The sequence below is a fragment of the Lissotriton vulgaris genome, chromosome 7 (genome assembly GCF_964263255.1).
Source record: "Lissotriton vulgaris chromosome 7, aLisVul1.2, whole genome shotgun sequence".
In the NCBI taxonomy this organism is placed as follows: Eukaryota; Metazoa; Chordata; class Amphibia; order Caudata; family Salamandridae; genus Lissotriton; species Lissotriton vulgaris.
The window spans coordinates 1,018,560,909-1,018,573,501 of NC_141695.1; the positions used below are offsets into that span (position 1 = coordinate 1,018,560,909).

The 12,593-nt window shown below is 44.5% G+C and overlaps 1 protein-coding gene across 1 annotated transcript in view; it reads left to right on the plus strand.

Moving 5' to 3' along the window:
• The first annotated feature begins 1,116 nt into the window (after nucleotides 1–1,116).
• The window catches only part of FGF18 (fibroblast growth factor 18), an 885,588-nt gene continuing 874,111 nt past the window's right edge, over nucleotides 1,117–12,593 (plus strand). The window contains exons 1-2 of the mRNA XM_086931439.1: nucleotides 1,117–1,769; nucleotides 2,147–2,183. Coding sequence (XP_086787565.1) covers nucleotides 1,738–1,769; nucleotides 2,147–2,183 — 69 coding nt within the window. The 5' untranslated portion in view covers nucleotides 1,117–1,737. The remainder of the gene's footprint in view (nucleotides 1,770–2,146; nucleotides 2,184–12,593) is intronic.

A 12,593-nucleotide genomic window follows, 5' to 3' on the forward strand; every position in this document is an offset into this window, starting at 1 on the left:
GTTCACACTGAGAACGGTGTGCTTTCTTCTCCGCTGACTCTCCTTAATGTTACACTGTGGCAGGACAAGGTGTGGTGGGTGTGAAAGGGCGTCACTGTTCCTATCTCCGGCGGGCAGGGCAGGATGCGTGTAAGCTGCAAGGACTGCAGGCCCCTGGCCTCAAGGTGCTGATGCTGAGAGGAGCCTTGTCTGGAGGAAATCGAGGATCTCAACCCTCTTCCTGGGTCTGGCTGCAGGGCATGTAACGCAAGACCCCTGGAGACACCCAACGAGACTACGAGTAACCTGTGAGCCATCCCTGTATCCATTGACCCAGTGAAAGACAGAGCGCAGACCCCTGGGCAACCTGTCCGCATCCTCTGCGACACTCGCTGTCCTGTAGTCACCGACAGGCACTGATAAAGTCCGGTGCAGAAACAGAAACCCTTACCGCACTATGGTGTCCCGTAAGACCCAGCCTCCTCTGCATGCGTCTTAAAAGAGACCCGAAGAACTTGCTGCCGCACTCTTTATACCCAAAGACAGGCCCTCGCAGAGACAGGGTGCAGACCCCTGAGACATCTCAGGACATCCCTTGAGCGACAGCCCGCCCTGCACCTACCACTGGACCATCCTAGAGACAGGGGCAGACCCCACAGGAATCTCACGATATCTTTGGAGAAACAGCCTGCCCAGCAACCACACGGCCCCTGCGAACGGCAGGGCGCAGAACATCAAGAAATCCGTGAGTGTCCCTCCACAGTCCGCCCGCCCCTGCCCGCACCTGTCAGACTCCGGTGGAAACAGCTAGCGCCCTGTGACCATTCCCTGTACCCACCTGCTGCCCCTCCTTCGACAGACAGGGTGCATCATCAGACCCCCAAAGGACCCGAGACTATCCCGTGAGCGCCAGTAATTCCGAAGGACAGGGCGCAGATACCCGAAGAACCTGAGGAGTACCTCTAAAGCCAGCCTGCCCTGTACACACCTGGCAACCACTTCTCGGGACAAGGGGCACGCACACCCCTGAGAAACCCGAGGGTACCCTGCGTCGGCGGACATGCCCTGCTAAAGAGTCCTGAAGAACCTGCGAGTGTCCCGCGAGGACAAGCCTGCCCGGCGCGTACCGGACGGACCCCCGAGAACCCTCCCTGTGCCTTGTGAGGACGAGCCTGCCCTGCACGCACCTGTCAGACCCCCGAAGAGCCTCCCAGTGCCCCGCGAGGACGAGCCTGCCCTGCACGCACCTGTCAGACCCAAGACACGCTGCCAACATCCCGTGGCCTGGGAGATTCGGCCACCGCCCAGAAGCGGGCAAGGGACCCTCTGCTCCGGTTACCAGGGCGAAGGGCGTGCACGGGACCGTCCGGAGGAGAGGCTGCGGCTCCTCGCTCGCTCGTCCTCCGCGGCCGCTGGTCCAGGCTCCACCAGGGAGAGCTGCCACCTCCCCCAGCCGGGGCTGGGTCCCTCGCTTGTGCTTGCTGATGGTCGGACGGTGCAGACAATAACACGCCCCGGAGAGCCTTCTCCTCGGGCAGGGGAAGCTAGGCTGGGAAGAGGAGAGCCGATGCAGGAGGGAGCCCAGCTCAGAGAACACACCCCGCACCTCAACTTCTCCTTCCGCCCGCTCACCGCCAAGCGGCACCGCTGGAAACCCGCCGGGTGCACCGCCCTCTCGCCGCACCGCCCACGGACTGGACCGGGACCTGGGACCTGTCAGAGCAACTTGCGGCCCTAGGAGCCCCGCGCCTCCCAGCGATGCCTCCGCTGCTCCCAGCCTGCACTTGCCTGTAAGGACCGTGATATATAACCTGCCTCAGTGGGAGGACTGGCCTCTAGGAAAAGCGGGATGTTTCAGAACAGGCTGTGTGAAAGGCCTGCAGGGCAGGCGTAGAGTCAGTCAGATGGGACAGTCATTTGCCATGTTCCAGCTCAACTGTGACTGACTCTGCCCCAGCCCTGCCGCCCAGTTAGACTAATTAACAATGCCACCCAATCTCTCTTTTCCGAGGAGAGGCCAGTTCTCCTCTGCCCCAAAGATCCATTTTGTTCTGCTGCCCCTAGACTAATCCTTAAGAGCTCACATGTTAACATCTTCAAAGATCTTTGTGTGAAACCGTTCTGCCCCGCACCCTCCTGAACTGTTCTTCCTTTCCTCCCTCTCCAGATGTTTACCTTTCCTGCTGCTGTGCTTTCAGGTGCAGGTATGTGTCATTTATTCCTTCCTTTTATATGTGTAGAGAGGGAGCGCGAGGAAGTCGAGCAGGCTTGTTTGAAAGTTTCCTTTCGCTTTGATGTGGTACCGCCGGCTCTGCTCACCCGGCCAGCGAGAAGTGCAGATTTTTGCAAGAGTCTCACGCGCCAGGACTGGGCTCACGTTTACTCAAATGGAGGCTAGAAGGAAGGCCACGCGGCCCGGCTTCTGCCAACCAGCCCCTTCGCTCTTTAGGCATCCTTGAGAGTGCGTCAGCCAGAGATGGGCAGCGCGTGCACAGGCGTGCTTGCGCTCGCGCTGCACGGCACGCCGGCTCGTCGTCTCCTAATGACTCAAGCTGCGCCTTCGCCTTCCCCTGCTGGTCGCGTGCAGCTTCTCTATTTGATTAGCTCTGTTTTAAATGAGGCGAGGGAAAGCAACTCACAGAGGTAACAGAGCAGGTCATGGAGATCAGATCGATTTACCGATATATATATCCCTCCAGTTTGCCCCCAAGAGCATTTCTGCGCATCCAGCTTGAAAGGCAGCCTAATGGTGCTAGTCTGGATTGAACGCGCGCACACGCACGCACTCCACATGGAGGAAACCTGAGGGCCGTGAGTACAAACAAACTGTCCAATCCCGCCATTTTTCAGACAGGTAGACGCACTGACGCATCTACACACACGCATAGGCAAGTGTTGACACCAACACATATACATACATACATACACGCACACCCTCTTTCAAAGTAGAGGGACCTTCTTTCACGCTCCTACCACCCTGTAATTTGGGTGGTTCTGTTGCGTCTTGTGGGTGTTTGCATCGAGGCAGCTTCACTCCCAGGAAATCTTTCAGGGGAGACAGCTGGAAATGCACCTGTCATTTTGTTCTCGAGGATTCACAGGTAGGGGCGTGAAATAAAATGGTTTCAGAATAGTGGGATGCAGGCTGATTTATATGTAAGAAAGGAGGAAATAATATATTACACGTAGCACGTCAGTTAATGAAACATCGATTTTCCTTTGAGATGCTCGAAACATATATGCCTTTGACTATGCACATATTTACTCATCTGCTACCAATGCAGGCATCGTTCGCTTTCAAGGGGAAATCGCTCAAAAGAGAAGTAGATACTTCAATAATTACAACCGTTTTTGCAATACCATCGTTAGTTAAGGTATTTGTACTGTGCAGAATCGACCGGAATTCATAGTGTACTTAAGTGTATGATGCTTTCCGGTGTAATCTGATCCTATAATGCCATTAAAAGGGTCTGGTGACAGTGAATCACAGAGATATTGACAATACTGGACCAAATACACATTATGGTTACTGTCCAATGCCTAACAACCTTTTACAATTGGTAGTTATAGTGAGCTAGACAGACATTACTTCTCCAATGGACCGTTCACAAACAAGTTGGCACAGATGACATCACCAGCATCATGTGTGAGATCACATTTCACCAAGGAGCAAAAGTGATGGATATGGATGCATGAATTAATGTCGGCCAGTCATCCACGCCCTATTCTAGTCCATGTTTTTTTCTCCTTGTGCTTTAGGACAGCAACAAATCATATGCGTATTAGTCTTGACCTAGAAACAAAACAGACAGCCCTGCCTGGACTGCTAGACCACACTCATGTTCTGTTTGGGAGCACAAAGAACATGGGAAATATTGTGACTTTGTTGGGTCTTATAAGTAAGCTTCAGTTTGAGCCCTATGGCATAATGAAGTATGGGGCCCACGTCCAGCTGCCTCGCAAATATACGCAACCCCACACATTTTCAGCGTTATAGGCCTCAATAATCTGGTGCATTTAGAAGTCCTATACGAAATCAAGGTACAGGACGTAAGGGTGACTCACCACTGGGCACACTAGTCCTGACAGCATCTAAATATGTTAAGAACAAAGTCTGTCCTGATTACAAACACATTTATAAAGCTTACATTAACATATGAAGGGGGTACGATTAGGTTGACTAAAATGACCTTTAGGGCAAACATTGTTCCACTTCTGACTTATGGGTCGTTGACATTAAATGAAAAGAAGTTACATAATTTAAATCTGTTCTTCATTCAAAATGCAGGTCATTTGCATTTGCTTAATTTAAGAAGATTCACTCCTCATGCACTTGAGGCAATTCACGTGGCTCGGAAAATAAGCTATTTCTGTGACTGTGACTCTGCAAAACCCACCTCATTGAGAGGTTTGATTTATAAAGAACTCACACACAGCAATATGACCAGCTCAGCATTTTCTCTTGGTCAAATTAATTTTGTTTTCAAAGATCGCAATTTACCCTTGCTTAAGGATCTCTTGAAGATGCATCAATTAACTTGCAAACGAGTTATCAGGGAAGGTCATCAGGAATCCTTTAATTTAAGAGATCTATATAAAGTATCATGCTACAAATATGCAGAGTGACTTATAGAATCATACTTTCAGACAGAAATACATCAACTCTAATTTAGAGGCATCTATAAAACAAACTTTTCTAAGATTCCATCTGTTGTATACTCAGTTGAAAGAATTCAAAGGCTCCTGGGAGTCCACATCCATCTTTCCTAATTGCAGACTGTAACTATCAGAATAAAACCTTGGAACATGTTATTGCATCTGCATAGGGCTGAGCGACATTCGGAAAAAAAAGTCATTGTCCTGCTTTAGGAAGCAATCACTGCATACTATAACAGAGGCACCCACTGCTTGCTTTCAGACACAAAACAATGCATTTGTTGGGAGATTAATATGATATCTGGATATAACTTAGAAAATACTCAAATGAATTGGTGATGTAACTAATGGGCATTCTGAGACAATGGACTACATTTGATGCATTAAAGAGAGATAGGGTATTCTTTTAGTAATATTATGACTCTTTTGTATGATTTTTTGATATTGGCTATTTATAAATTGAGAAATTACTAGCATATTTATGGTTCATGCGTTGTTTAATTTATTGAATATTTCGATGAATTAAAAAAATTATACAATACACATTACAAATTATATTTAAATCAGCCTTGGGACCGCTGCAAAAGGGAGAGTCCACAACAATAGCTTGGTCATGAGTGTCAACTCACATGAGAACAGAAGCAATCTGTGAGCTGTAGCTTGAATCTTAAGGCAATGCAGTCCATGGAATCCACGACTCTAAACAAAAAATAAGAAAATAATGGATGGAATGGCTTTAATAGTCTCAGCCTCTGGTCATTAGTGTGAGCGCATTTAATTCTCTCAGTTATGGGCTATTAATTCACCACAGGCAGGGACGAACTATAGACACATTATTCTTGGACCCCCCTAAAAGAGACAGTCCAGCTAGAATTGCTTCGACACGCCCCTTCCATGTGGAAGCAAGAGCAACCTCAGACAAGTTACGGCATTGTTGGTCCACATCAGTGAGGTGTGACTTGAGTCCGTTGGCACAGAATCCAATTGAAATCCCTGTTTGGACTCTCACTGAGAAGCACAAAAAGTTAACGGTGCGAATCTTGATTTAATCTCAACCATTTTTAACTTCTCTGGGCCATTTTCCAGTTCATTGTTCAATTCCTTACAATGTCATGCCATACAATTGTTAACTATATTGCTAATAAGTATTAGGCCTTCCATAACATGTCTCATCTGTATGAGAATACATGCAGCCTCAAATATGTTTTGGCCTTGATTGGCTGCATCATTGCGATGCAGTGTGAACCCTATGGCATAGTCTGCTAAAGGACACTACTGGGATTACTCGTTCCCCAAGTGTCTCATTTTGAAAAACATAAGACTGGTGAACGTAATTCTTGAAGTATTCTCAGCAACACTTTGGGCCACTTTCCAGGTCACCTTTTTTTGCTCAATGTGCTACTTCAGACAGGTATCAACCATTCATAAATCAGCTTTGATGTCACAACAAAAGTGACAGTCTAGCTAAAACTGCTAAGCTATGTCTTCTCCGCATTTGACCACAAGCAACCCAAGGGATGTTTTGACCTTTGTGTCCATCATCACTGTTTTTTGTATTGCTAGGCCCAAACCAAAGTCATGTTTTAGCTTTCTTGCACCTTATCAGTGAGGAGCAGCTTGAGACTTTTAGCACAGCGAGCTGTGATACCCACATTTTGCAATGTTTTCCCACTTAGGATTTGTTACTGGGAGGAACAAAAAGGTCAGTGATGAAATATTTGAATTAATCTCTGGAAATTACTCACTGTGCAGGCCATACATCGTTTACTGTGTCACTACAGGTAGATATCACATGTAATCCTTACTTCTACTCTATATCATATGTAAGCCATTATTGGCCCGGGACCAAAATGGATGGTCCAGTCTGAGTTACTAGAACATGTCATCTCTGTATGGGAACAGAAGCAACCAGTCTTGTTTTTGCGTTGTTGGGTCTCTTCATTGAGGTGCAACAAGAGTCCTGTGACACAGTGAGCTATGCTGCCCATGTTTGGGTACACCTGGGCCATGTTACAGTACATTGTTAACTGTTCATATGACCCAACAACCAGCCACACACAATAGCCCCATTGTTGTATACTCTATGTTTTTCAATTTCCAACCAACTGTCTCACTCCTGGTATGCTTTGAAGTGTTCCCCACTAATCATGGGTTCATATCTAAGTCACTCTTCATGCTGTGTTTACCCCTGTACAATATGACCATAACCAAGGCTGATTTATTTACAGAAACACATATGGGATCCGAAAGCAGAGCTTGGGGTCAAGCTTTACATGAGTATATACAAGAAACATGGCTTTTATTGCTCATTGTGCTACTGCAGTCAGGGACCAGCCACATGGGAATCAGTCTAGGACCCACCCTAAAAGGTATAGTCCAGCCTGAACTTCAAGGTCCTGTCACCTCCAAATAGGAACACAGACCAATCCAGACATGATCACATGTGACATCACTATTGACAGCTTAGATGACATCAGTGAAGCAGCAACATATATTGATCTTTTTCATATCTGTATAATACTTTCTTGTTTTTATGTGGGTACTTTGCAAGTATACATAGATGTTGCAAGAGCAGAGCCAACGTCTGTGTACAGCAGAATATGAGGGCCGATGCTCTGAGTGCACTGCCTGTGCCAGAGTCCAGTCTGGCTCTGGGGGAAGTGGTACTGAGAGATGGACCTGGCCAAAGGTCAGACCCTCTGCTCAGAAGCTACTGGTCATGACTAAATGTTGATCTCAGCAGGATCTGGGGAAGCAGTTATGTCAGTCTGGAAGATGTCGCTGAGAGCAGGGCCTAACGCCTGAGCGTTCACATAGTGAAAATTGGGAATAGTCAGAGGTTGGTCCAGTGGGCTTGAGGTGAAGAGATGATGAACGAGGGAAGAGGTGATGGGAGCAATGCCTGGTTTCAATCCCATTTGGCATAGCCAATGGCCGTGCCCAGCAGGCTGGGTTGTGCTCAGCACCAGCCCTGGCACTACCAAAATTCATACCGGCACCAAAATGTCTCAGGGGCTCAAGGGAACTGAGTGTCATCAGTGTCATCACTGACATGCCTGAACGCCCAGGACTCAATTGCATGTTATTCTGGAGTGACTTTGTAGGTCCTTATTGGCATGCCGCACCGCCAGTGAATTGGCTGATAGGCGCAGTTGAAGAATTGTCTAGAAGATGATGGTGCACCCAATGTAATGTTGAAATATATAAAATGCCAATAAATAGATTTGACAAAAAAAAATCAGTGTCATCACTGAAGAAGCCAATGCTGATTCTATAAGTGATGTCATAAGCGATGCCAACAATGACGCCTTTGTGATATCCTCCATGACAATTTATATGACGATGTGATCCGTGCTTCTAGGAATTATGTTTGTGCCTATAACAATTGGTGAATTTCTAGAGATGTCTAGGTTTTAAATTGTAACCATAACATTCCTACGCATTGACCTTTTATGGCATTAAGCAATGATTATATCTGTTAGGTTCTACAGCGTTCATTTTGATCTTTGCACTTTAGTAATAGAATTGTGTGAATGTATGCTTATCGATAGACCTGCTTCAAATAACGTGCTATTGAGAAACTTTTATTTTCACTGGCATGAGATAAATATGCAAAAATTACCCTTTTCAAGATATAGATATTTTGCTAGTTATATTAATCGGTATATTTTGTCTTTTGACATGCTAATTGACACAGTATTTGTAATTATTTAGATCACAAGTTGCAAGGATTTTGGCAGTTTACCATAATACAGCTTTTGGTCCAATATCTGCTAAGTAATGTCAATCTCATTTGATCTCCTTCTGTATATGCTTTTTCGTTATTTTGTTCTCTTGTGCACTTTTCGTACTTCTGCAGACTTCCATGTCGTGCACATGCTTGTTAGAGGGTTGTTCCTTCCTTTTTGTCAGTTTGTGTAGCTATTTCAGTCATTAAAGTTTCTAGGGTGGTTGAATAACGGAGCCAGATTTTCTGTAACATGTCTACCTCTGCTGTGACCTTTATTCTGAACCCCATAGTTGTGGTGTACTGTTTCGCTGATTTGGTGCTTTGTTTTTTGCTGTTTGTGTTGTCGATCATTCATAAAACATGGGGGGGGGGGGTGAGTGGAAGTTAAGGATCTGGTGGTATGCTAAGTGCTAAATTGTTTAGATTTTGTGTCGGAGGCAAAAAGTCACTAGTGGAGGAAGGTAAGTACAGCTTAGAAGAGGGCGGGTGGGAGTAACACACACAGGTGCACACTCACTTCCACCCATGCATTCACATGCTGACACACATACATACACCCATTCACAACACTCACACACAAATACACATACATTCATACATACACACACACACACACACACACACACACACACACACACACACACACCAAAAAGTCAATGAAAACTCCACACTTATCTGCTGCAGCTGTCTGGGAGGGAAGCCTCCGAGGTGCCAGGAGGGTCAGAACTGCTGTGAGGCACCAGTCTCTACCTCGTCACAGAGTGGGATAGGGTCAGTGAGACTGCTGACCCCACCCCACTCTGTGAAGAGAAGCAGTGATAGACGCTCTGCCCTGAGCACTTGAGGGCTTAAAATGGAAGCGCCCAGGTACACGTCTATCACTGACACTCCCCCTCGTCACGAGTGGGAGGGCCTCGAGGACCTTTGCCAAGCTGAGGAGGTCACGCCCTCAGCCCAGCAAAGTTCAGCTCAAGGAGCCAGGGGCCTGTACATTTAGCGCATGTCTAGCTCCTGGCTGCCTGACATGAAAATAAAGAGTGTGTGTCAGGCTAACAGTTGCCCAACCTGATAGACACTCTTTATGTCCAAAAGGTGCGGGGGCATTGTCCCTTCACCCTTATGGACTAGCCGCTGCTGAAAAGTCAGTCTAACTCCACAACTCCGCTGTCCCCTTCATATCCCAGAATGAACCGTAGCTAAAGGCTTTTTTGTCTGACAGGTTTTAATGATACGCAGACCACCTACCATTGACCTAGATTTGTGAGACTGTAGTTTCAAAATGGCTTTAATATAGTAATTGTTATATGTATTTTTAGGTCAACCAGTGACCATGATCACCTTTTTAAAATGGCAGCAAGTCAATGATCACAACCATTTCAGTTATGAATACTTCAAGGACAACGCTATATTTACTTTCAAGAAGTCTGCAAGTGGAGACTGCACATGCTGTTGTCTGTTTCCTCTGTTCATGGTCATTTCCAAGAAGTAACTGCAGCCACTGATTGAAAATTGTAGAAATACAGAGATTGCAATTATTTATATAGAAAACACATACATTATACCTTTCATTTACCATGAATAAGTGTGTGCTAGTTTGGGGGCAACAAATGCTGATGCCTACACTTGCTGTTTATGATAAATTGATGATCTTAAACTTTTGCAAAAAAGAACAAGGGGATAGCTTTTGGAATACATTCCAACTTGCATTAATCAATCCCATGCATTGATGTTACTGACTGTTTAGATTGTCCTGCAGGTCGCTACAGTCCACAATGCTAACACAAAAAATGCAGGTTTCTGGTTCTTAAACGTTTCTGACGATGGCAAACAATGGCAATATGTGTGACCTGCATGCTGGACAATTAAATATTCTAGTATCTCTACTGAGTGTAATTGTGGCACTCTTCATTATCTATAGACATGATATATTACATGACATGAATATTATTCCCACCATTTTTGATAATATTGAATCCGAAAACTATTGCTCCTTTGCACATTTGTTTGCTCACATGAGGGATACACTCTTGTTTCTATACGTATCCGGTCTGTAAAGATCTATACATTGAACAAGATACTGCTTGCTGCCTTCCATCTACAACCGATATGCAAAGGAATATGTTTCTTCTGAGCGTATCTGCATCTGACTTTTCATTGACCTCTACTGCTTTATGTAGTATTTCACTTTTGAAGATCCATTAAAAGTAGTGATGTAATTGATGATGTCAATGGCTGTGTATATGTGATCTCATCAATGAAGTCATTAATAACAATGTTATTTGTGGCATCATGTATGAGGCCATAAGATATACATTTTTGGTTGCGAAACTCACAATTGGAGAATTTCAAAGGGGTTTAGGTTGTAACCCATATGGCCCTGTTTGTGAAGGTTTATTTTTAAGATTTTTTAAATAATGTTGGCCAATTAATTAGTACTAAACAAAAATTATGGCAATTTAGGCTCACTAATAGATGTGGTCCCCTTGACTAAACTGCACCAAACACTCCAAAACATTATTTCAGCCTAGTCATGTTAACTTTTCCAATGTGCTGCAGAATGTTAAGGGTGTGTCAATAGATGGGGGATGATCAAAAGTACCATTTCCAATGGAAACAATCATCAGACACTGTCTCTGAAAAAGTAGAACAAACAGTTGAACGAAAGTGTACTTAATTTGGCTAGCTCCATTGGAGACATTTCCTCGTTTGCTCCAAACCATTAGAGAGACTATAGAAAAATGTCCCCTTCTATAAGCATGCTTAAATGTAAATCCATCCATCCATCCGACCCACCGTCCATCCGTCCGATTGTCTGTCTGTCTACCTGTCCACCAGTCTGTCTACCTGTTCACCAGTCTGTCTTCCTGTCCGCCAGTCAGTCTGTCTGTCTGTCTATCTATCTATCTATCTATCTATCTATCTATCTATCTATCTATCTATCTATCTATCTATCTATCTATCTATCTATCTATCTATCTATCTATCTATCTATCTATCTATCTATCTATCTATCTATCTGTCTGTCTATCTGTCTGTCTGTCTGTCTGTCTGTCTGTCTGTCTGTCTGTCTGTCTGTCTGTCTGTCTGTCTGTCTGTCTGTCTGTCTGTCTGTCTGTCTGTCTGTCTGTCTGTCTGTCTGTCTGTCTGTCTGTCTGTCTGTCTGTCCGTCCGTCCGTCCGTCCGTCCGTCCGTCCGTCCGTCCGTCCGTCCGTCCGTCCGTCCGTCCGTCCGTCCATCTATCTATCTATCTATCTATCTATCTATCTATCTATCTATCTATCTATCTATCTATCTATCTATCTATCTATCTATCTATCTATCTATCTATCTATCTATTCACTGAAAAAACCATAGGTTTCACACATGTGATAGTTAGCTGGACATTTCACTCATACAAATCCATGAAATTCCCCCATTATAGTTAGTTCAGCTCTCTATAACTCGTGCGCCCACAATGCACTGCTGATTACGTCACATATTACATCACTCATGACATGGTCAGTGACATCACTCATGACATCTCAAATGACATCACTGATGACATCATCCAGTGAATGTGTGTCTTTCTGAAAAATAATTTTTTAAATATATGTATATCTAAAAGTCGATGGAAGAATAAATGGGTTAATAAGTGTCGAAATGGATGTTTTTTTGTAAAATTGATTGTATAACTGACTTATTAAGTGTATCTTAGTGAATACATGTATTAGCGAGTAATGTTTAAATATGTAAATATCTGTACCAGTGTCTCTCTTTGTGTATAAGTAGCTGCATGGGCTGATGAGTAGCTACATTAGTGTCTATATGGGTTATTAGTTGGTTTTTTGAGTATCTGTATGAGTGTCTGTATGGTTTGGTGGGGGATATTACTTAGCGCATACAGATGCATAAATGACTGACTCACTGTATGTGTTTTGAAGACAGCATGTGTGCAGGACTGTATGGGTGGATGAGTGTGTGTATGGGTGTGTTAGTGAGTGAATGACTGTCTCAATAGTATCTTTATGAGTAACTACATATGTTTTAAGCTAGTATATGTGAGTATTGATGTATATAAGTGAGTATATGTGAGAGTGAGAGATAGGAAGAGTTCCTGTATAAATAAGTATGTGTTTCTATAAGTAATTGTTTAAGAGAGTAGGTATGTGTACGTTTCTGTAGAAGTAAGTGTAATGGTGTGTGTATAGCTATATATGCAAGTAAATGGATATTTGATAGTTTATTTGCA